Source organism: Carya illinoinensis, chromosome 8 (genome assembly GCF_018687715.1).
Source record: "Carya illinoinensis cultivar Pawnee chromosome 8, C.illinoinensisPawnee_v1, whole genome shotgun sequence".
NCBI classification, from domain to species: domain Eukaryota; kingdom Viridiplantae; phylum Streptophyta; class Magnoliopsida; order Fagales; family Juglandaceae; genus Carya; species Carya illinoinensis.
In genome coordinates this window covers 294532-319205 of record NC_056759.1, presented here as the reverse complement: position 1 = coordinate 319205, position 24674 = coordinate 294532, and the positions used below count along the sequence as shown (strand labels likewise).

The 24674-nt window shown below is 39.4% G+C and overlaps 1 protein-coding gene and 1 pseudogene across 1 annotated transcript; both read left to right on the top strand.

Annotated features, from left to right (window-relative positions):
• The first annotated feature begins 175 nt into the window (after positions 1 to 175).
• LOC122318393 lies at positions 176 to 23474 on the top strand. Its single transcript, XM_043135685.1, has 4 exons — positions 176 to 1026; positions 3556 to 3757; positions 21429 to 21522; positions 22831 to 23474. Exons 1-4 carry the CDS (start codon positions 602 to 604, stop codon positions 23100 to 23102), a joined length of 993 nt encoding a protein of 330 aa, XP_042991619.1. The 5' UTR covers positions 176 to 601; the 3' UTR covers positions 23103 to 23474.
• LOC122318201 lies at positions 5110 to 21422 on the top strand (annotated as a pseudogene).
• Positions 23475 to 24674: the final 1200 nt, after the last annotated feature.

Here is a 24674-nt window from a genome sequence, read left to right as displayed (position 1 = left end):
TTTTCTTCGCACCGGTTATCGTAGTCGTCGTCTTTGACATACCGCTTGTTTGCAAGGCAACGAATATATATGTTCTATACGCGATGTCACCCCCCAGAAAGACTACCAAGTAGCAAAATAAATACTAAACACACCGTTGGACAAAAACGGGGTAAAGGGCACCGATAAGAAAAAGAACGAAAACCAGAAAAAGCTGCTCTCTTGAAGTGGACCCGTGACGCTCGTGGAACTTGGTAGAGCATATCCAATGTCCCTCACTCCCTATACCTTCATCTCCTCGAAAACATCAACAGTCGGTCTGAGACGGAAGGCCAAGTACATTCCTTTATCAATAAATACCAAACACACCACTAGACAAAAACGGGGTAAAGGGCACCGATAAGAAAAAGAAAGAAAACCAGAAAAAGCTGCTCTTGAAGTGGACCCGTGTGCTTGTGGAACTTGGTAGAGCATATCCTATGTCCCTATCCCTTCATCTCCTCGAAAACATCAACAGTCGGTCTGAGACAGAAGAGCAAGTACATTCCTTTATCAACGATAAAATTAGATTAGATTTTAAACGCACAGAGATTGATATCACAACAGCCAGCGGAGAGCGTCCATGTTTGGTGGCAAAGGCATGGGAGGTGGAAGCGGAGGAAGCATGTTGAGGACAGTTGGAAGAGCAGTTGGTACTGCAAGAACTACTGGTGTGGCTGCTGGCGCTGCTCTCCAAGAATCCATTTCTTCCTCCGGCAACACTCCCCATACTTCTATATCTCCCACTTCTAGGCCTACCCACAAACCCAGTTCCTCAAGTCAGCTTTCTCTATCTTCCACTTCACCTTTTGCTTCCCACAATGTTGCCATCTCTGCAACTTCTGGGATACCCACTTGGCCTCCTCCTCTGTCTCAGAGTGATGAGCTTGACTGGGTTTCTGTCGATGGGAGCGAAGATAAGCGACCCCTTGGCTATTTTGACGATTTTGTTCTCGGCCCTGTTCCTTCCATGGATGAAGTCCAGGACGCTGTTTCTGCTCTCCAACAGTAAGATTCTAATTCGATTCAAGTTCAAATCTCTTCTTTTTTCTTTTTTTTTTCTTTTCCTTTGCTGTTCATGCTTTCTTTTAAATAAATTACGTGGGCTATTGGTTTGAAGGGAAATTATAGGAAATCTTTTGTTTTGAATTTCCCATTGATTTTGTTATTGTTGTGCTGGGGAGTTACGAACTTACGATCCACAGGATGGAGCAAGAACCTAAAGATCGATATTTTCCTAGGTTTTTTTTGGGCCTATTGTGAAATCATGAAGTGGATCGATATACCGCAACAAGCGATGTGGTATGGCTATCGATGACTTTATTGTAACGTCGATAGTGATGGGCTCGGTGATGGGGATGGCTATGGCAATAGAAATGGCGATGTTAAATATATATCGGTATATAAAGGAAATATAAGTCATGATCGAACTCAATGATTCAGCTAGCAAATTTGGTCAGATCTCATGTAAATTTAGAGTAAAAAAATGTATTTAAAAAATCAAATTCGCCGTATTTTGCTTGCTTCGCTGGCCATCCAAAATGAGTCATTGTCCAATTATTTTAAAATACTGGTCTTCAACCCGTGCATTTGTGTGGGAATGATTACGTGACTATCATGCATGAATTGTTTAAGATATATGTCACAAAGATTATATAACGTAAGAACTTGGGCTATGCCTTTTTTTATTTATAAAGTTTTACTTCTAAAAAAAAATGTAAGAATATTCTTATAATATTGAGGAAGGGCAATTTTTACCTCTCAATTAACATCAAAATTAAGTGGTGTGAATACAAAGAGTTCGAAGTAGAAGAGTTAAGAATAATAAGATAGCTACAATAAGATAAATAGTCTATTTTTCTTTGTTGGAAAAGTAATAATAAAATTGTATTAGAGTTGTGAGAAAAGTCAAAGAGACAAGGAATTACTAATAGGGAATCAATTTTTTCTTTAAATCTTTTTTAAAATCTTAATGTCAAAACATTGAGTTGGTGTATTGTGGTAATAGAGACAATACAATGAAAGGTATTTTTAGCACGTGAAGGGTTGGAATATGTTAATAAAATAAACTGAAAAGTAAAGTGAAATGGAATGATGAGGTGGCTCAATTGAATACAAAGAAGAGGCTTCATAAATCATATAAGTAATAGATTGTGGACGAGAACAAACACATTTGTCAACTGTGGTCCTTTTTATTCTCATTTGAAGTCACTCCTTTGCTTCATACATTGTTGAATCTTATAGATGGCTTCGGATTTGCGTACATGTGGTAACATGGTATGTTAGAATTCAGTAGATAGCTTCTCATTTGAAGTTAAGAGGGGTGGGTCCGAATGCCTTGGAGAGGTTCCCCGACATAAAAAAAGAAAGAAAGAGAATTCAGTAGTTATCAAAGTTACATCTATGTGATCTCTCTTGTTGATGGCTTATTCATAATGATAGGAAGATTCTTATGCAAATACCTGCACTAGAAAGTTTTACACTGTATTTTTGGGAGAGAGGTTAGGAATAATTACTATAAGCAGTAGAGAAGAGTACAAAAAGCTTTATAATCTGAAGAAGCATGGTGATGCAACAGATGGTAGAGGCAAGCTTTTAACTTATGGCTGATCTAGAACTGCACCACATAAGAAGAAAGAAAAGCTTATAATCAATTTTATCTTGCTTCCCAAAGTCACATGTATGATTCTATATATAACACGAGTGACTCTCTCCCTTGCTCTTGCCCAAAACTGCCCCTTAGCTCCCCTCTGGCCAGAAAATAAAGAAAAGAATAACTCTCATGCTCTGAGCTAATTAATGGATGGAAAACTGGGTATATTGACGGCCCAAGCTTGGTTCTAGATAGTTTGTAGTCTCTGGAATAAAACTTGAAGTCCTATAAACCTTCTATGGTATCTTTGAATGTGATCTAGGAGTGTAGGAATTTTTCTTATAAAAAAAGATCTAGTGTAGGATTTTCATGGAACTGCTATGGAAGTTTCATGCTTTAAGGTTTGGCATTTGCCTCCAGTACGCTTCATTTGGTATTGAAGGCTTGTACAAAAAGAAATGCGATATATGGTTACATTGGTCTACAAACTTTTTCCATGACATGGTTGAGTTACTGCAAACTTGATAAGCTAGGGATACTAAAACTTGGTGGAAGCATGTTTTGGCTCACTGTATTATCAGTTTGAGTATACCCATTCTTTTTGTTTCCTAATGCTATGAAGCTGAAGAATTATGGAATTTAGAGAGCAGCTAATTTCCCCATAAATGTTTCTCCATGCCATTAAATCAAAATCTTGGAGGAGCTTCTTATGAAATTTCACTCGTGACTATCACATACCATGACGATGCTATGAACTTGATGATATTTAGCTCATGATGCAAATGATTTAAAGTAAGATTTCCTTGAGCTAGATAATTTCCACCAAAAATGTTGTTATATGATTTTAGATTGATTTGTTTTCTGGGATCACCTAGTCACATTTCACTATGACTTGCACGTATAATAGTAACATCTGCTGTTTTTGGTATGGTTTTCATGTCTAGGGTTTTTGACCCTGCCTCATACTGCAAGGCCGTTCCTTCTGTGGATAATGGTGTGGCAGATCAAGTTACAAGTCCTACTGGGTTGGAGTTAGACTGGGTGGAACCCTCTTTGCATCTATGCAATTCTAGGATTTTGCAAACTCAGGGATCCAACAGAGTTTACAATGCCTTGCATTTATTGCAGACCGAGCCATCTGTTCAGGTGCCTTGTACTATTTCCCTTGTACTCCTATAATCTAGGTTTCCATATAATCTGTGTGGAAAAGTTAAAATGCATTTCCCCCAAATTTTCGTTCTTTTGGGGGAAATTGTAGCGTGAAATTGTGTAAGAGAATATTTAAGATGCATTAAAATTGAGATCTATTTTTGTAATATCTTATAGTTCTGTTATTTCTAATATCATATGAATTGTTGACCTCTTTGAAGTGAATGTGATGATAGAAAACTGTGGCACCATTATTTTCTCAAAGTGCTTAAAATGCTTTTAACAAATTTTTTTGAGGAAGTGTTGATGAGAGTTGAAAGTATTGCACTCAGTACCCTATCAGCCATCTATTGAACTTGTGCTATTGGGAGTAATGATAGGTATGAGAACAGATAGAGCCACACGCACCTGAGAATGCTTGTGAATTTTTTTTATCATGCAAGAGGACAAAGCCCCAATTTTATTAATAAACCCTCACTTATGGCAAATGAATACCATGATAATGAACCAACATCTAGACTGTACAAAAACCCAGATACAGCCCAAAGTAAAGAAAAACTAGAGAATAAAAAATCGTGTATATGGACTGTGTATATTGAGCCCTATCATTTACACCGTAGCACAGGCAAACCAGCTCTCTCAATTCTAAGAGTTCCTATAATGTCTCTAGTGGCTGACGAGATCTCTCTTGTACTCCCTTTTGCACCTTGTTTAGCCAAAATATCTGCAACTTGGTTTACTTCTCTGAAAATGTGCTTAACTGTAAGACTCAAATCTTTTGATAGGCATAAGATTCTCTCCCAGTCCTCCCTTACTTCCCAGTTAAGACGGTTATGTCTATTCCACCAATTTACAAGGATCTATGAATCGGTTTCAACCTCAACTCTACTTAGGTTCGACCTTATGCAAACTTTAAGGCCATCTAGTAGAGCATGTACCTCAGCCATTGTGCTTGTTCTCCATCCATACTAGGCAGAAACACCTACAATCAAATCCCCCCTTAAATTTTGGATTATCCCTCCCCCACCACAAATACTTGGGTTGCCCAAACTGCATCCATCTGCATTCAGCTTGACAAAACTTGAGACTGGGGGAGTCCATCGGAAAAAGCAAAACTTTTGGTGTTTGGATACCTGAGAAGGTGATGCCTAATTGATGCATTATGGCAAGATCAGAATTACTAACTTTCTTACAAGGAGATAATTTCATCATTTGTTAGCAACCAAAAGTTTAATCTTAAAATGTATTGTTTATCGACTCCTTTTTATCTTCCATGCGAGCTGTGCACCTATGAAGCCAAAGACACCAGTTGATAATAGATGGTAGTAAACCTAAGGAGAATCTCAACAATGGACCTCTCCTTGGTGCTCTCTCTTCCCTCGACGATAAGTTTGGCACCAAGGAGAATCTCAATGATGCTCCACATTTAGTCTCAGAGCTCCACACTCAGTGCTCTTAACCGACCTCAGTCGGAGGCTCGGAGCAAGTCTTGTTGCCTACACTGTGTTTTTCAACCGATTTGATGGTTTTTTCAACAACATCAATGGCAAATTGATCGCTCTCGGATCCTCAACTCGCTCCCATGGCTTGATATCAGATGGAAGAGCAGGAGAGGGAAATGAGAGGGCGGAGTAGATTTTAGGGGAAGAGCTGGCATTGGCCAAGGAGGTGGCAAGGGTGGAGACTGTTCGAATGTATGCAGAGATGGCATTAAAGCTTGACACTTTGGTTGGTGATATTGAAGATGCCATCTATTTTACTAAGAACAAAAACCTCAAAAAGCATTCTATGACCTAGAACTCAGAGGAAACACGTCTACTTGGAATTAAAACCCTAAAATTGACAGAAGATGTCTAACTTTTGTTACAAAGATGCCCTAAATGGGCACATCTTGTTTCATTAGTTGATCACAAGGTAGATCGAGCCCTAGCCATTTTACGACCCCAATCAATTGTAGACCATCAGGCCCTTCTTGCTTCCCTTGGATGGCCACCACCTCTTTCCACTTCGATCTCGTCCAACCTAGATACAAGGAAATCAACAGAAGTACCAAATCCTCATTTTACAATGCAAGGGGATTTGAAATACAAGTGCTGTGAAATGGCGAAGAAAGTGGCTTTGCACCAGCCACTCTGGGCTATTGAAGAGCTTGTAAATCCTATTTCATTGGCATCCCAACGCCATTTCTCAAAAAGCATCAATAAACCGGAATTCATTTTTGCCCTTGTGTATAAGATCACTAGGGACTATGTTGACTCTATGGATGAGTTATTGTTGCCACTGGTTGATGAAGCAATGCAATCCGAGTATAGTTGCGGAGAAGAATGGGTAGAATGGGTATTAGCAATGGTCATCTCCTTATCAACATACTTGGCTAAAGGTATATTTCCCGTATATCTTGGTCATTTGGATGAAGAGACTGTCATAATAGTCGTTCTCAGGCAAGGACATCATTGCTGCATCTTGTTGATTTGATGATATCTTTTGATAAACGAGTCAGGTCGCTGGTAGAGCATTCTGGAACATTGCTTTCCTTTGCGGAAGACGAGAACCTGCAGAAGATTTATTGTCTCTTTGTATTTTGTGATTGACCGACTGGCTTGATTTGTGGGCAGAAATAGAGCTTAGTGATGCCTTAGAGAAGATAAAACCTGAGATATATGATGAGAAATTTTGGAGAATGAAAGTTCAGGGGGGCAGTTCTAAAGATTTCAAGTCTCTTGCAATTTCCATTGCCTTTCTTAAGCACCTATCATTTGTGGTTGAGCGGTGCCGATCATTGCCCAGCACTTCTTTGAGACAAAAGGTTTCTCAAATTAGCAGGTACACCCATGATCCAAATTTTTTTGGATTGCGTCCTTTTCAGATGCCAAGAAGGTGAAGGGCTGACTGCCTTAATAGAAGATGATGCCATGATTAAAGTTGCAAAGTCCATTAATGCTGCTTACTTGCTTACTACTTTGAATCCATTTTAAAGGAATGGAGTGAGGATGTATTTTTTCTGGAGATGGGATAGATCAGGATGATCAATCAGGGATATCAGTATCTGAGAATAATGAAGGTAAAGGTCTTGCAAGTGGTATCTTGACGAGGAGATTAGAAAGTTGGAGAGGTTTATAGCAAAGTGGGTTAAGAAGCTTTCTGTTGTTATTTTGAGGGGATTTGATGCTTTCTGTTGTTGCAAAGTATATAAAGAACAGGAGGCAATGGCAGGAAAAAGGTGAAGAGGCTTGGACGTGTCAAATGGATTGAATACCTCCATTGTGAGGATTTGCTTTTATTATAAAGGCACCAATGAGCAGTATACACGACTAGAATTAAGCCTAAATTACAATAATCAAAATCTATCTAAGTATGGAAACTACCATGCGGTATAGAGGAAAGAAATATATACAATTGTCGAAAGATAAATAAGGAAACAAAGAGCGTATCATGCTAACATCCCCCTTCAAATTGATGCTGGTCGGTCAAGAAGCAATGAAGCATCAATTTGCCAAAAAGAAACTGATGAAGTTGTTGTGTCATGGCCTTTGTAAACACATTGGCGATCTGGAGGTCAGTAGAAACGTGAGGAAGTGTAATGATACGAGTGTCCAATATTTCCCGAATGAAATGACAATCCACCTCAATATGTATGTAAAGTTCATGAATAACAGGATTGGCGGCAATCTGAATGGCACTTGTGTTGTCAACATGTAGAGGTGTAGGAGAGGACTGAACATAACCAATTTAAGCAAGGAGACCACGAAGCCAGAGAATCTCAGAACAAGCAGCGGACATTGCACGGTATTCAGATTCAGTGGAAGATTTGGAAACACGATCTTGTTTCTTAATCTTCCAAGATATCAAGGAGTCACCAAGAAACATGCACCATCCCGTAACAGATCAACGCATATCAGGACATCCTGTCCAATCAACATCACTATAAGCCACAAGACGGAGAGGAGTTCCAGTAGGAAAGAACATGCCACGACTAGGGGAACCTTGAAGATATTGAATGATACGACGAACAACAGCCAAGTGTAGATGACATGGAGCCTGCATGAACTGACTAACCTGCTGTACAACAAAGGAAATATCAGGTCGAGTAATAGTCAAATAGTTCAAACTCCCCACTAATTGTCGATACATAGTGGGGTCAGAGAGGAGATTACCCTCTTCCCGACGATACTTCGTGTTTACTACCAGAGAAGTATCCCCAGAAGAAGTATCCTGAAGACCAGCCAAAGTAATCAGATCCTGAGTGTATTTATGTTGATTCAAAAAAATGCCAGAAGGATCAATATGGACTTCCAACCCCAAGAAGTATGTAAGAGGACCAAGATCCTTCATATGAAAGGAGGCTTGAAGATGATGCTGCAGTTGGGTGATCAGAGTAGAGTCTGTCCCAGTAATAACAATATAATCAACATAAACCAGAAGAAGAAGAACGCCAAGAGTTGTCTTGCAGAAAAATAAAGAAGAATCATAGGCACTCTGATTAAAAGAAAATTGAAGCAAAGTGGAGCGGAATTTATCAAACCACGCTCGGGAGCCTGTTTCAGCCCATACAAGGATCTTTTCAATTTGTAGACATTCGAGGAAGAAGAAGAGGACAAACCAGCTGGAAGGGTCATGTAGGTTTCTTTTTTGAGATCACCCATGAAGAACGGCATTTTTGACATCCATCTGATGAAGAGGCCAGCCTTGGGAGGCAGCAATAGAGAGAATAGTCCGAACCGTAGTCATCTTGGCAACTGGAGCAAAAGTCTCCTCATAGTCCACCCTATGCTCTTGCCGATTGCCAAGTGCAACCAACCGGGCCTTATACCGATCCAGAGTCCCATCAGAACGTAGCTTGATGGAATAGATCCATTTGCAACCAATGGCTTTCACTTGAGCAGAACAAGGGACAACATCCCATGTATGATTATTCTGAAGAGCCCGAAGTTCCTCGGCCATTGCCGCACACCAACATTCATGTTTAGTGGTCTCAGAATAACCTGACAAGATGGGAATGGAGGACAAAGTAGCATGAAGAGAGGTATGAGAGAAACCATACCGGCCTGGTGGACGAGATACTCTGGTCGAACGGCGAGGAACTGTGGTAGTATTTAGATCACCCGTAGAGGATTCAATCTGAATAGGCTCAGATGGCGGACTAGTCTTAGGAAGGGGCAAAGTAGTTCATCGTCTTTCATGTTCAAGTCCAGATTTGAATCGGCCAGGAAAAGGAACCGGGTCATCAAAATTAGGCAAAGCATGCATCTCAAGCAAAGACTCAACAGGAGAAGGAAAGAAGGACTGATTTTCAAAGAACACAACATGACAAGAAATACGAAATCGGTTAGAACATGGATCATAACAAATATAGCCTTTGTGAGAAGCACTATAACCCATAAAAGCGCACCTAACAGATTGAGCAAATAACTTATGTTGTTCATGGGAAGGCAAATGAACAAAGCAAACATAGCCAAAAGTATGCATATCAAGGTAAAGACGAAAGTAAGGACTTTCAAAATTCAAGACACTGGATGGCTATCTATTAATTAAATAAATTGTCGTAGATAATGCTTTGACCTGGAATTTAGGGGGAATAGAGGATTGGAGTAGTAACGTACGAACAACATCTAACAAATGTCTATTTTTTCATTCAGCAACATCATTTTGTTGAGGTGTATATGGATAAGAACGCTGAGAAACAATGTCTTTTTGGTTAAGAAAATCATGAAACTCACGAGATATGTATTCACCACCTAAATCAAACCGTAGAATTTTAATGCCAGAAGAAAATTGTGTTTCAACATAAGCAGTAAATTGTTGAAAGACAGAGAAGACCTTAGATTTTGAGCGAAGAAAATAAATCCAAATATACTTCGTATAATCATCAATGAATGTAACAAAATATTTATAATTTGCATGGGAGATAACAGGATAAATTCCCCACATATCACTATGAATCAAATCGAAACAATGTTCAACATGATTACTATGAGAAGGAAAAGCAAGAGACTTACTTTTGCCTAATTTACATGTTGAACAATCAAAAGAGAGAAGAAAATTGGTCTTTATTGCCCAATAAACCAGAGTTTATGACATGAGATAAAATAATGGAATTAGGATGACCTAACCATTTGTGCCACACTTCACACTTATTGTTCACAGTGTTACAAGCAAATGAAATGACATTAGGAATGGAAAAATGCAAAGGAAATAAACGTCCAACTTTAGGCCCCCTTGCGAGTATCTTGCCCGACACCTGATCCTGCACAAGACAACTATCACAAGAAAAACGAACATCACAGTTGTTATCAACCAATTGACCTACTGAGATAAGACTAGTAGAAAGCTTAGGAGATACAAAAAAATCTCTAATAGTGGAATCCATATCCCCAATAGCACGGATGGGTAACTGACCACCATTAGCAATCTGAATGTGTGCCGATCCAGTATAAGGCCGAATATTGCTAGGTGTATCAGAAGAACTAGTCATGTGATTAGACGCACCCGAATCAACAAGCCATGAGGGAGAAAGGGAACCGTTACCTTGCAGCCCTAAGGCTGAAAAAGCTGAAAGAATCATCTGCTGAACCTTCTCAGTAGTAAGAGTAGATGAGTCATCAACAGTAGTAGAAGAAGCGGAACCCACAGTAGCCTGATAAGCATTAGCATGATGATTTTGAGGACGAGTAGGACAATCTTTGATAATATGCCCATGCTTCTTACAGTAGTTGCAAGATTTCCGTGCACAATTATTAGCAATATGACCGTATTCTTTGCAGTCGAAACATTGAACTGCCCGCATGTCTCGTCCTTGCCTTTTTCGTGAGTAGCATAAGCCACTGCATTGGGGATCATTTTGTTGTGCTGATAAGTAGCCTGGGTGGCAAGATGCTGCTCCTCACGAAGTAACTCCCCAAAACAAACATCCAAAGACGGCACGGGAGCATGATTCATCAAATTGGAGCGAGTGACCTCAACTTCAGGGCTTAACTTCATTAAAAATTGATCTTGCTTGCTTTGCTCATGAACTTCCTGCACAACAGAGAGACTCTTCTGGTACCTTGGCATAAATTATGTTAGTAAATTCTCCCTAGAGATTATTAAATCCAGAAAAATAATCCTGAATGGAGAGATAGCCCTGAGTATAACTGGCAATTTCATACTCTAACTGAGACCGTCGGGATGTATGGTCTTGATTATACACCTTTTTTAAATATTCCCACATAGATTTAACAATCTTATAGGGCCTCAGATTAAGAACAATAAGAGGATCAACCGATGCTAAAATCCATGTCATCACCCTAGCATCTTTGATCTTCCACTGAGCTAATTTAGGAAGCTTAGTAGGAGCCGGATTACTCCCATCAATACGACCCCTTAACTCATTTCTCGTAACAAATAAATGGAATTGAAATTCCCATGCAAAATAATTTTTGCCTGTGAATTTCACAGTGAAAGAATCGGAAGACATGATACTCTTAAGTAAAAAAAATAATCACACGTCCAACAAAGAGAATGCCTGCCCAACTGAAATATGCAGACAACCAAAAAAAATAAAATAAGCTACTGACGCCCAAAGGTTCACAAGAAGCTGCTGACAACAACCCACAAAGCAGAAACTGAAAAGGCAACAGAAATTCACAAAGCAGAAACTGAAAAGGCAACAGAAATTGCTGACAAGGAGCCTGGAACCAGCACCACGCAGCAAGGAAGCCGAAAGCCACAAAAAACACCAGACCCAACTAGACTGCACCGAAAATCAGAGGAGAAACCAAGACTGCACCCAGATGGTGCCAAATCACCAGAACAGCACCAAAAACCAGCATAAATGCCGCCGGGAACTCAAAAGAGAAAAGCCTGAGGAAAAAAAAATCGAAGAAAAATCATAAGGCTAGTAACCTGCTCTTGATACCATGTCAAATGGATTGAATACCTCCATTGTGAGGATTTGCTTTCGTTATAAAGGCACCAATGTGCAGTATACATCGCTAGAATTAAGCCTAAATTACAATAATCAAAATCTGTCTAAGTATGGAAACTAGTATTCTGTACAGATTCTATGGAAAGAAATATATACAATTATCGAAAGATAAATAAGGAAACAAAGAGCATATCATGCTAATAGGATGGTATCCAAGTCTTTATTTGGGGCTCTAGATTATTTGCAAGGAAAAATTTCTGTACTAGAAAAAGATTTGAATGGTATAGATTTCGTTGGGGTCTGGAGACGTTTGGATGCTGGGGTGGATCGTTTGGTTTTTAATGGTATTCTTACGAGCAACGTGAAATTTTATGATGGTGGCGTCGTGAGATTTGATAGTGACTAGCAGGTTTTATTCTGGGTGTTTGGAGCTTGGTGTTTAAAACCAGAGGCTTCTTCTCAAAAGTAACTGAGGGCTTAAAGTTGTTGAAGATGGGCAAGAAGCAGCTCCAAGAGAGTCTGGTCGGAGGAGAGAAATGGATGAAGGATAATGGGATTAGGCATTTGAGTGTAACTGAGACAGAAAAGATAGTGAGGAGTAGAGTATTCCCAAATTGAAAGCTTTAGAGGTAAAGTCCCTTCTTTTTGTGTTCTCTTGAGAAGACAGAAAACTTGGAGGAACAATGCTGAGCTTATCTCAGGTTTAGAGAAGCGATGGGGAGGATTTTGCGATGTACATTGCTCTGGACTGACTAATTTCATTTTTATGGTACAATAACTTCAAGTTTCACTAGGAAGACTTCTTACAACTCTTGGCTAGAGCATCTCGTGTTCTCGAATTGCAGGCAAGCATCCTCTGCATGATACACCTTTGTTAGAGTTGTTAATGATATAATTAATGTAGTTGGAGGAATTAAAACCACTTTGTTTATTATTTGTTATAATTCTCAGTTGAAATGGACAACGAATTACCTTTTTTGCTGTTTCATCATTCACGAAGGGACGTGTGTGGATGTTTGTGTGAAGTGTTTGTTCTTACAGTAACAGGAATTTAATGAATCTTTCAGGGGACTAGCCAAAGAATGAATGTATCATACCCAAAACTCAAGGGATATTGGATTTGATGTTTAAAAAATAAAAATAAAATGAACCCAAAATAATACCTAGTTGGGAGACAGCATTAGCCTTCCGGAACCAGGTCTCTGTCATCTGTTGCAAGCTTCTTCTTCCTTCTATTTTGATGCCCAGTAACCTTGCAAAATAATCCCATAACTCAGAAGCAAACAGACTTAAGCACAACACATGGTCTAATGAGTCCATATCTGTTTTTTCACAGCAATTACACTTGGAGACTAAAGCAATATTCAACTTTTGAATGTCAATATCAAAAGGCAGGCTGCCCCTAAAACTCTTCCACATAAAATTAGAAATTCTTGACGGAATGGCTTTGTGCCAAACCCACTTGGCCCAAGTGACTCTCTCCCCATATGCTCGAGTGTAAGACCATGCAGATCTAGTTGTGAAATCTCCTGTGCTAGAAGCTTTCCATATTGGATAGTCATTCCCTTCTCTAATCTATAATTCCTTTTTCACTATTTGGTTTGTTAAAATCTACCCCAGTAGTTCTTCAATTTATGTTTATTTCATCCATTATTTCCCCATACCTTTTTAAACAGTAGCAGAGGTTGAGAAATACACTCCACGTTATCTGCCAACAAACCCAATTGAGACCAATTATCAAACTAGAAGGAGAGATTTCCTTGCTTCACTAGCCAGCCTGTGCCACGGATTACATCTGGAAGGACTAATCTAAACCCTTTCCAGAAACTAGAGTCTTGTCGAGATGCTGTGATGAGAAAAGGGTGTGCCTGTGTGAGGCATTTCACTCTAAAAAAGTTGCCCCCAGAGAGTTCTCATGTAAAAATTTCCATGCTAACTTCATGTGCAGCTTTTTCTTCACTTCTTCTAAATCCCGGATTCCTAGATCCCCTTCTATTTGTTTACATACTCTTCTCCAAGCAATCCATTTTTTCTTCTTTTCCCTTCCTTCTCACCCCCAAAAGAAATCCGCAAATACCTTTGTCAACTCATTTATCACATTCTTTGGGCATTCAAAACTGATATAAGATGTATGGGTAAGCTTGATAAGACATGTTTAATAAGGGTAAGCTTTTCACCATTAGAAAATAAAACCGCTTTCCATCCTGCAAGTTTCTTCTTCACTTTCAGCATCAATGGCTCTAGAAGGGCAGAAGTAAGCTTGCTTGTATGAAGTGGTGCTCCCAAATACGTACATGGGAATTTTGCATCTTTGAAACCAGTGGCATTTAGCACAATTGATCTCCTAGCTGCTGACACTTTGGTTGGAAAAATATATCCGACTTGTTGCTATTCACCTTTTGACCAGATATACTCTCATAAATCCTTAGAACCTCGACATGCTTTAACAAAAGACTTTGACCCATTCATAAATATAACCAAATGATTGAAAGAAATGTTCGTTTCTTGAGAATATTGCTGCTCGATGCGATTCTCTCGCAAGAAACATCTGGGGGATTTGAGGTTCGGATCTAGAATCTACTACAGATTTTCTCTCCGTACTGTTTGAGAAAAAAAAGATGGTTTGTCTAGCGATCATCTCTCAGTGGTTCTTAGATTAGTGTAGTTTCTTAGTTGTGTAACGCATTACAGTACAGCATTGGGATGGAGCTACGTAGAAACGTTATCGTTGATAATAAGTGTTTTGAGTTGAGGAAGTTGAATGAAAGCTGGTGGAGGTTCATTGAGAGTAGTTGTCGAGTCGTGAGATTTATTTCTTTAGACCATGAAGCTTTAGGATGGTTGGCTGTCATGGTTAAGGAAGGAGCAGCTTATGGGGGATCGTCAGACTTTCTTAGATCGAGAAGAAGTGGTGCCCAAGTTTTGATGGTGCAGAGGCAGCGCAACTCCTTTGGGAGTTTTTTTCTCTCTATCAGAGTTTGGTCCAGTGAAACGGCGTGGAACGTTATTGATCCCTGAGGGGAGGAAGGGGGAAGGTTGGAGGCTTCTTGGGGAGTTGTTGCTGGAGCTTAAAGCAACCTCCTTTGGTGTGGGGGGGAAAAACAGAGGTCTTCCATGGCTGCCATCCACCTTGCTGCAAAGGCCTCAACCTGTCTTGTCCTACAGTGATGTCTTGTCTCAAGCGCCAAAAAATGTGAGAGGACAGAAGTTTTACCCTCTTTGGTGATGGCTCAACATAGCGATGGGAGTGGCAGGGATGTGTCAGAGTCACATATGGAATACTTGCTGCATGCCTTGGAGGAGATGGAGAAACAAGTTGAGAGTCTGCAGGCCAATATGGTGGTGATGAAACGCTGCATTTTGGAGGACTAATGAAAGGGGTGTGGGCCAAGAGAATGGCTTGGGCTTTGGGCTAAGGGCTGTTGAAGATTTGGAAGCAGTGGGGGAGCCGACGAAGGGTAAAGGGGTGGTTGGGGTTGGGCCGCAAGTTTTGAAGGCTTCGGATCAATTGGCCCAGAGGCCCAGTGTTAGTGTAATCACGGCCCAATGCTTGTATGAAGATACAGGCCCAGCTACCGTAGGCAGTGGACTCGAGTTAGGCATGGCTGACGTTCCGTCGTCGTCGGGTGGGCCTCAGCCAGCATCGACGGCGATGGGTCAGGTGGTGTCGCTATCGGAGGGGGTTATATTCAAATGGGGGGAAGTTGTCCTCGCCTCATGATATAGAGAACCATATTGTGAATTATTATGAGTCCCTTCTCGTTGAACCAGCTGATTGGAGGCCGAAGCTTGATGGCCTGGCTTTTGAGAGCATTGATCCGCAGAGTGGGAGTGTGCTAGAGAGACCTTTTGATGAGGATGAGATTTACAAGGTCGTCTCCGGTATGGCTAAGGATAAAGCACCAGGTCCAGATGGTTTCTGTATGGGTTTCTTTCAAACTTGCTGGAACATTGTGAAAGGTGATGTCATGCAGGTTTTTTGTTAATTTCACTCATTTCAAAAGTTTGAAAGATCTCTCAATGCGACTTTTATTGCTCTTATCCCTAAGAAACAAGGGGCGTTGAGTATTGAGGATTTCTGCCCTGTAAGCCTGATTAGTGGTATTCACAAAATAATCTCGAAGGTGCTTGCCAATAGGTTAAGCCCTGTGATGGAACAAATTATCTCCAAGTCACAAAACGCATTTATTCGTGGGAGACAAATTCTTGACTCAGTACTCATTGCTAATGAGTGCTTGGATCACAGATTGAGGGAGGGAGAGCCAGGTATTCTTTGTAAGTTAGACATGGAAAAGTCTTATGATCATGTGAACTGAGAATTCTTATTATATTTGCTCGGGAGATGTGGGTTTGGCGAGAGGTGGATCTCTTGGATGAGTCACTATATTTCTACTGCACAGTTCTCAGTGCTAGTTAACGGCACTCCTGCTGGATTCTTTAATAGTTCTTAGGGTTTGCGACAAGGTGATCCACTATCTCCTCTTCTGCTCATTATAGTCATGGAGGCTCTTAGTCGGATGGTAAAGGCGGCTGTGGATGGGGGTCTCTTTTATCTGGTTATCAGGTGGGCAATAACACTGGGGTCCTATTATTATTTCACATCTTTTATTTGCATATGATACGCTTATCTTTTGTGATGCGGATATTAGTCAGATTCAGACTCTACGAGCACTGCTACGTTGCTTTGAAGCAGTGTCGGGACTTAAGGTGAATTTGGGGAAGTCTGAGATGGTTCCAATGGGTGTGGTCACAAATATTCCCAGATTAGAAAACACTTTGGATTGTTAAGTGTCCTCTTTGTCGATGAAATATTTGGGCTTACCGTTGGGAGCAACTTTTAAAGCTATAGCTATTTGGGATGGGGTGGTGGAGAAGATAGAGAAAAGGTTGGTTGGTTGGTTGGAAGTGGATGTATTTATCGAAAGGGGGTCGTCTCACCTTTATTAAGAGCACTCTTACTAATCTCCCCACTTATTACTTATCACTATTTCCGATGCCTGTAGGGGTGGTGGATAGGATCGAGAAATTATTTAGGGGGTTCTTATGGAGGGGTATGGGGGAGGAGAAGAACTTCCACCTGGTGAAATGGAAGATAGTATGTGCTCCAGTTGTATAGGGGGGGTTGGGAGCGTGTGACTTGAGAACTTTTAATAAAACGTTGTTGGGGAAATGGTTGTCGAGATATCATTCGGAGGAGGGATCTTTGTGGAAGGCAATCATCGATGCTAGATATGGAGCGGCTTGGGGTGGGTGGTGTTCTAATGTAGTGAGAGGGGGGTATGGAGTGGGTTTATGGAAGTTTATAAGGAGGGGCTGGCCATGTTTTGAAAATCAGATCTGTTTTGTAGCAGGCAACTGCATTGAAAAGGGGATATGCGAATAGGGAGGCTTTAGTAGCGGATATGCGAATCTTTTTGCATGGCTCTCACCAGTGGAATATTCTTTTTACCATGAATTTTCATGACTGGGAATTAGCTATTGTCTCAAATTTTTTTCAGCTTACTTTACTCCAAGCGGATGCCTACGACTCGGGGGGATAGTTTGAAGTGAAGGTCCAATAATAAGAAATGCACGGTTAAGGCGTATTATAAAATCTTGACAATACAAGATAATGCCCTATTCCCTTGGAAAATTATCTGGAAGTCCCGGGTGCCCTCTAAAGTTGCTTTTTTTGTTTGGAATGCTGCTCTTGGGAAGATCTTGACTACGGACAATTTGAGGAAGAGGGGTTGTGTTGTGGTAGATTGGTGTTATATGTGCAAAAAGAATGGTGAATCTGTGGACCATCTTCTATTGCATTGTGAGGTAGCAAGGGGGTTGTGGGATGAGATCTTTCAAAGGGTTGATGTTCCTTGGGTGATGCCTTCGAGGGTGGTGGATTTGTTGGGTCCTTGGAGGAAGTTGCAAGGTTGTCATCAAGTGGCGGCGGTGTGGAAGATAATTCCTTTATGTATCATGTGGTGTATTTGGTTAGAAAGGAATGCGCATTGTTTTGATGATAAGGAACGTACAAGGGAGGAGCTGAATAATTTTTTTCTCCACACTTTATTGCTTTGGTTTTCCGCTATTGTACTAAATGGGGACAACGCTCATGATTTTTTGTCTTTAATTCATCGCAGTTAGAATGTATTTAGGTGTTCTTATGTATACTTCCGGTGTACACGGCTAATGCCTATCTCATTCATCTCAATAATATTTAACTCTTACTTATCAAAAAAAAAAATATAACCAAATTATCAGCATAAAGAAGGTGAGTGATTAAAGGGCAGCCTCGATATTGTTGAAAAGGACCAATCCTACCTTCCTGAAAAGCTTGATTCAACATCCTACTATGTACTTCTTTTGCTATTATGAACAAATAAGGCGATAGAGGGTAGCCTTATCTCAACCCCCGAGATGACTTAAAGAACCCCTGATATGTCCCATTCATCATGATTGAGAATGAAGAAAGTGCAATGCAATTACAAATCAAGCTTCTCCAACAATCTGAGAATCCAAATGCTTTAAGAGCATCTAAGAGAAATGACCATTCCAGCCTATCATTGGCCTGTGCCATGTCCACCTTCATATTAAATTCCCACCTCGAACTACCTTTTTATTAATACTCTCTATCATTTATTGGGCTAAGGATATGTTTTCATGAATACTCCGTCCCTTAATAAAACCTCCTTGCTCTTTAGAAATCACTCTAGAAAGAAAGGGGGATAGCTGATCTACCATGACCTTGGAGAAGATCTTATAAACCCCTGAGCATAAACTTATGGGCCTTAATCTTTGGAAACTTTTTGGGTTATCTTCATGACCTTGGAGAAGATCTTATAAACCCCTGAGCATAAACTTATGGGCCTTAATCTTTGGAAACTTTTTGGGTTATCTTCCTTTGGAATTGTGACGATATATGATGAGTAATAGAAGGGTGGTAATTCAACCCCCTCAAAATACTCCTTAGCAGCCTCAAGGACATCTCCAGAAACAATCTCCCAACAGCTTAAGAAAAAGCTAGAACCAAATCCATCAGGACCTGGACTACTGTCTATGGATATGCCAGATGATGCCTGTTTAAGCTCTTCTTAAGTAGGGGGTTGAAAAAGTTTAGAATTCTTTGACTCCAGTATCACGGGGCATATCAGATGACTCAAATTAAAAAGTGCCATATCCCCATTCGATGTTAAAACCTCTTGGAAATAACTGGTAGCTGCATTGTGGATTTCCTTAAGAGATTGTAAAATCCTTCATCTGTCATGTTCATCCGTTTGATAATCGACTTATTCCTCCTGTATTGAATTGATGCATGGAAGAACTTGGAATTGGAGTCGCCCTCCTGCAGCCGCCTAACTCTGGCCTTTTGTTTCAATAGAATTTCCTCCTTGAGCAAACATCTGTCCAACTCAACTCTATTTTTGATTAGTTCCTTTTCCACATGCACATCATAGCCATTGAATATCATTGCTTCTGGTTCCAGAATAGAATCTTCCAAACCATAAATCCTCTTTTCTACCCTCCCAAAACACTCCTTATTCCATGTTTTGAGCTTTATTTTGAGTCGTTTTAACTTGGCTGCGAGTTTAAGCAAACCTTTACACTCTACATGCTGTGCCCAAATTTCCTCCACTAAGCTTTTGAAGTTTTGATGCTGACTCCACATTCGCTGAAACCTGAATGGAGATGGACCATATGCCTCAAATTCCTTCCCTGTTGAAATCAGCATAGGACAGTGATCCGAGCCTATCCTAGGTAAATGGTTAACTACCAACCTTCTCTGTGTGTATAAGAAATCTGGAGTTGCTAAAGTTCTGTCTAATCTTCCCCATATTCTGAATAGACCTTCTCTTCCACTACACAAAGTGAATTTGGATCCCTCAAAAAGTTGGCTCGATTAATCCACAATCATTAATAAAGTTATTGAAGTCCTCTATATCAATTTTTGGTTTGGAGATTCCCCCAATCTTTTCAGAGTTATCTCTAATAATGTTAAAATCCCCAGAGACCAGCCATGGTTTATCTACTTCCAACATCTGTGAACACAATTCACAGAGACGAAACCAGAAATTGACTGGGCAGATGCTGATATTACCTCAAAATTAATCTCCTTCCCTCATAAAATCCAAATTTTACCCCCTTGGACTTCATTGGAACAGCTATGAGGTAAATATAATTTCATAGAGACTTTATTAATTCTACTGAAAGGTATGAACAGCTATGAGGTAAATTTTACCTTTTGTTTTGAAAAACTTAAATGGTTGGTCCGAGTCTGATATACATTCTTTGCTAGCACTGAGAATGGCCTGGAATAAATCTTCTTCTTCTTCCAAATCTTGTAAAGAGGCAAACGAGTTGCTCATCAGAGTTTGGTGACCCTCCTTTTCCTCATCCACATCCTGTGTGCCAGAGGCATCTACCATATCAGGTTTCCCTGGCTTCCCTGAAGGGATTTGAACACCATTGGATTGAAAGGAGCCTTTTTCCACCATCTCTTCAGCAGCTGTCTCAGCTATCAGTTCCCCCTTCCTCTGGTCCATCCAAGACAATTTCTGCATTCCTCCCCTCTAAAAACATTTATTGTCTATCCCCATCCTTCACAACTAGATGTTCCTCTAACTTCTCACTGTCCTATTTATTTGTTTCCCCAGCCAGCTTGGTAAGTTCTTTACCTTCCTTAGGGCCACCCAAAAGTTCATTCACCACATCCACACTATCCAACTGCTTGGAAGATTCTTCATAAGTGCCTTCCTCAACCAATGCTGCTTTCTGTTTTACCACATAGACACATTTTATCTCCCTTTGTACGCACTTAGTAACCTGCTTCCCTTTTGAGGCTTTTCTACAAACAGTTGGAAGGTGACCCTGATGCTTACATATACAGCAGAAAGCCGGGACCCTTTCATACACTACTCTCTGCCAGAAGCCACAAGATTCCGATATTCGCATCCAAAACCTCCATCAAGGATTTAGACACATCTATCTCAACACAAAACTGAGCACAACTGGGTCTTGTTAAAGAAATGGTTGGGTTATCTGCTCTCGAGAACCTCCCGATTGAACCTGCAAATGACTGTAGATAATCCAACTTGAATAAATGTAAAGGCAAACCGGGTAGTGAAGCCAGCGGCAGCTCCTCCATCCCATTCAAATCCGGAGTCCATTTGAAGACCCTAAAAGGATATCCTTCTATTTCTCTTGATTCCCTTGCCCAGGCTTAAGCAAAATCATACCTGTCAATCATACGTACCATGATATGCCTTGGATCTAGGATTCCTAAAGTCGGAATTTTGGCCAGCCCCTCCATCTTTTAATAATATGCAGTTTGATCGAATCTAAAGAGGGTCCTCCTTGAAGAAATTTCGAGACCAGAGTATTCTGGAATTTATGTTCTGTCATCATCATCTCTTTCTCTGTAAAAAGGAATGCAGGTTCTCCTTTGACTAAAGTAGAGACCCTCAAAGGAATAGGATTCGAAGGCACCTGGGGTTCGAGTAAATCTGCAAAACTTTTGTGGCTTCAAGCTCCAGACCCCACAGGCGTGGGGCCAGTCATTGCAAAACTTTCAGCAAAAACCCTAATGCTTGTGAATTAAGATTTAACGTATGACATTGGTAGGGCTTGTGATCTGGCTCTGATATGCATAATGACTATAGTTTTTTTCCTTCTATTTTGAACTTGTATGTTTATTTCTAAGCATTTTAAACTTATATTAAGGTCGTGCAGGGATATTTCTTATCTCTATCAAGGTTATGTATGTTTCTAATGGGCATAATTTTTGTGTAGAGAATGGTCATATCATTGTCATCAGATAAATTAGTTTGGGATGCGGTTTTGAATAATGAGGTGGTGCGGGAGCTCAGGGAATCATACTCTGCAGGTTCTATCAATTTTAGGACTCTATCAAGCCTCTCTAATTAATTCATTTTAAATTTTTACGTATGAAGAAAAGACATATATGGAGAGTTTTCCTCCAAACTTTAAACTTCCACCAACCCATTTATAAAAATGACAAGTGTCTATTGAGCATGTGCAAGTACAAGCTTTTTTAGAAGTTTTAAGTTTAATGTGTCCCTTTATTTAAATATTATTTGCTTCTCACATCTTCAAGGGACACGTGGAAATTTTCTAAATGGGTTAGAGGAAGTTTTCCTCGAACCCAGTTTGGAGGAAAACTTTGTCCATATTATAATCAATGTTGGAAAACATCCATCAATCATAACATTAATGACGCATTTTGTTGTATTTCTGTATTTAGTTATCTTGTCTTCCTTGAAATTTATCTGTTGAGTCCCCTTTAAAATTGACTTTAAAGAGAAGACTTTCAAGGGGATATTCTGTCTGAATGGCATAAAGCATGATTTGAGACAACATTTAATTGAAGCTCACAATCAAGATGTGCATGAGACTTATATTTAAGGAGATGCAGAATTGGTTTATTGACAAGTCTTATAAATAACCATAGCATTCTATGGAAGATAGCCACTGGTCCTGGATTGTCTGTTGTCAAGTCTGAAGATGATGACGATAGTGAAGGTGCTTAGATAAACCACATCTGATTTTATGGCTGTATAAGGGTCAACCTGCTTTGGTACTTCAAATTTTGTACTTAATACTAGGTTATGAAATAGGTGGTTACCCCAAATTTGATTTGACTAATCATCTGGCATGCTTTAGCTTGGTGGTTGTTTCTGTTCTAGTCATATGTGGTCTTCATAAAAGGTTTTGGCTTTTTTTAATCTTGAATGTAATCTTGATTTTAGTGGTAAATTGGTAATTGGTAATTGTTAATTGTACCTGCCCCCCTGGAAATAATTATTTGACTTTGGATTTGAATTCAAATTTTGATGGACCTGGCATATATTCTATCGTTTTGGTGACTTCTTTTTATGCAACTAAATCAAGTGATACTAAAATGATTCATTCTTAATAGTACTTCTGTTGGCATCTACTTATTTACACCCCACAACCCAAAAGAAAAAAAATTATTCATGATTGTTTTTGCCTGTGTTTCCCGGCCTTTCACCATTTTGTTTACTCAGCCATCTTGCCTGTGGAGAATATGAAATTATATAAAAATATTAATCGTGTATTGGTAGGTCAATATGGTGGTCAACAGTGACAGGCTTATGAAAAGAAAACATTTTTGCTTAATATTTAGGATTAGGAATTTTTATGATATATGCAGTTGAAAACAAGGAACTCCAGAGTCCAAATGAGAGTTCTGAGGACTCCAATGAAGTGGCGAATATATTAAGGTGGATATTTGACAACACTAAGGCTAAGGTCATGGAAGTGATCGAGAACATCACAAAGCTCATGAACGAGTTATTTCAGTCTCCCGATAATCAGAAGACAACAGGAGCCACCGATCCTTTCAAGGAAAAGCTAAAGGCTTCATTCATGCTATCTGTTGTGGTGCTGTTGATAGTGGTGGTGTCTCGAGCCCACAAGGCTTGATGGTATAGAATTTGACGACATGACAGGAGGAGTGGATGACTTTGTATAGCAGCTACAACTGCAAGTTTCCAGCTGGATAATCTTTTTTAAGCTCAAGCTATGCTTTCATTGCTTTTATGTTTACAATGCAATCTCAGTTGGCAGGTCATGCATTATTAGACTATGGGGATGTAAAGTTAAGCCCCCTTTTTTTCTTTGTATCTTGATTTTAGGGTTAGGCTCAAATTACTTGGTGATGTCCTCGAGCAGGGATATTTAGATGTTACCTCCCTTTTCTGCTTTTGGATAATATGTATCACAAGTTTCGTTTCGTTTCAAGACTCTGGAGACTCATTTTCCAAGTTTAATTATTAGTCACAAATTATCAGGACACTTAAAATACTTTTGTTGTTTGTTTGACGTGCACTGACAGAGAGAGTTCACAGGCAATTAGAGGCATATAATCATTCTTTGCATTGTTTACAAATCAGAATTTGATAGATTATATTGATAGAATTGGTCAGGCCTTGGGTTTGCTCCCCAATAGTCACTAGTTCGAGTCCCCTCAGGGCCACTGGAGGATTTACCTGGTCGTTAACTTCAGGACCCCTTAGGATTAGTCGAGGTGCGCGTAAGCTGACCCGGACACCCAAGGTTATCAAAAAAATAAAAAAAATATTGTTGTAGAAACTTTTTAACCTACCAGTGTCGGTAACAGCTGCTCACCCACAGTAACACCAACAGTTATAAAGTGACGCCACTAAAATCTATTGAGAGGTTCTGAAAGAAGTGGCAACAAAATTTACTATTAGTCAAATTTTGTCAAGAGCTTGAAATATAAAAATATAAATAATAATTAAAATTGGTTATTAAGTACTGTTTTTCGCAAAACCTTGACCCAACTCCCATAATTCACTATCGAATATTTTAAAAATCCAAAAGGTATAATGCATCATGTTTTAAGTTCTTATGTACACATTTGATGGATATAACATAATGTAACTAAACATATTTATATAGTTCTAATACTTTATAATGAAAATAACTTTATAATCCGATAAACCACATCAAATTACATTAATTTATAAAATTACTTTTGTATGATCACCTTATGATTAGAGCATTTCACATTTCCAAAACCAGAAGTTAGTTTTCAAAATTTTATAAACAAATATATTAATATGATTAAAATAATCTATTTATCAAAATTATTCACAAGACAAATAAACCGTTATTAACAATCACCACATGTCCATCTGCTTCATCTCATTTATCCGCCAATAGATTACATATAAATCGTGGATTTATACGTGAAAATTGATTCAATTGTGTAACAGTATATGCCATATGTTTAAGTAGCAAATCCACCTACAGATTACATATAAATCGTGAATTTATACGTGAAAATTGATTCAATTGTGTAACAATATATGTCATATATTTAAGAATTTTACTTCATACAAACAAAGTGACATACTAATAATGATTCATTCATATTCAAAATTTAAATTAACAATATTGTCAATAAAATTGATTTTTTTAACCAATCACATTAAATTGATGCATATATTAATACGCAATTATGCTTACAAT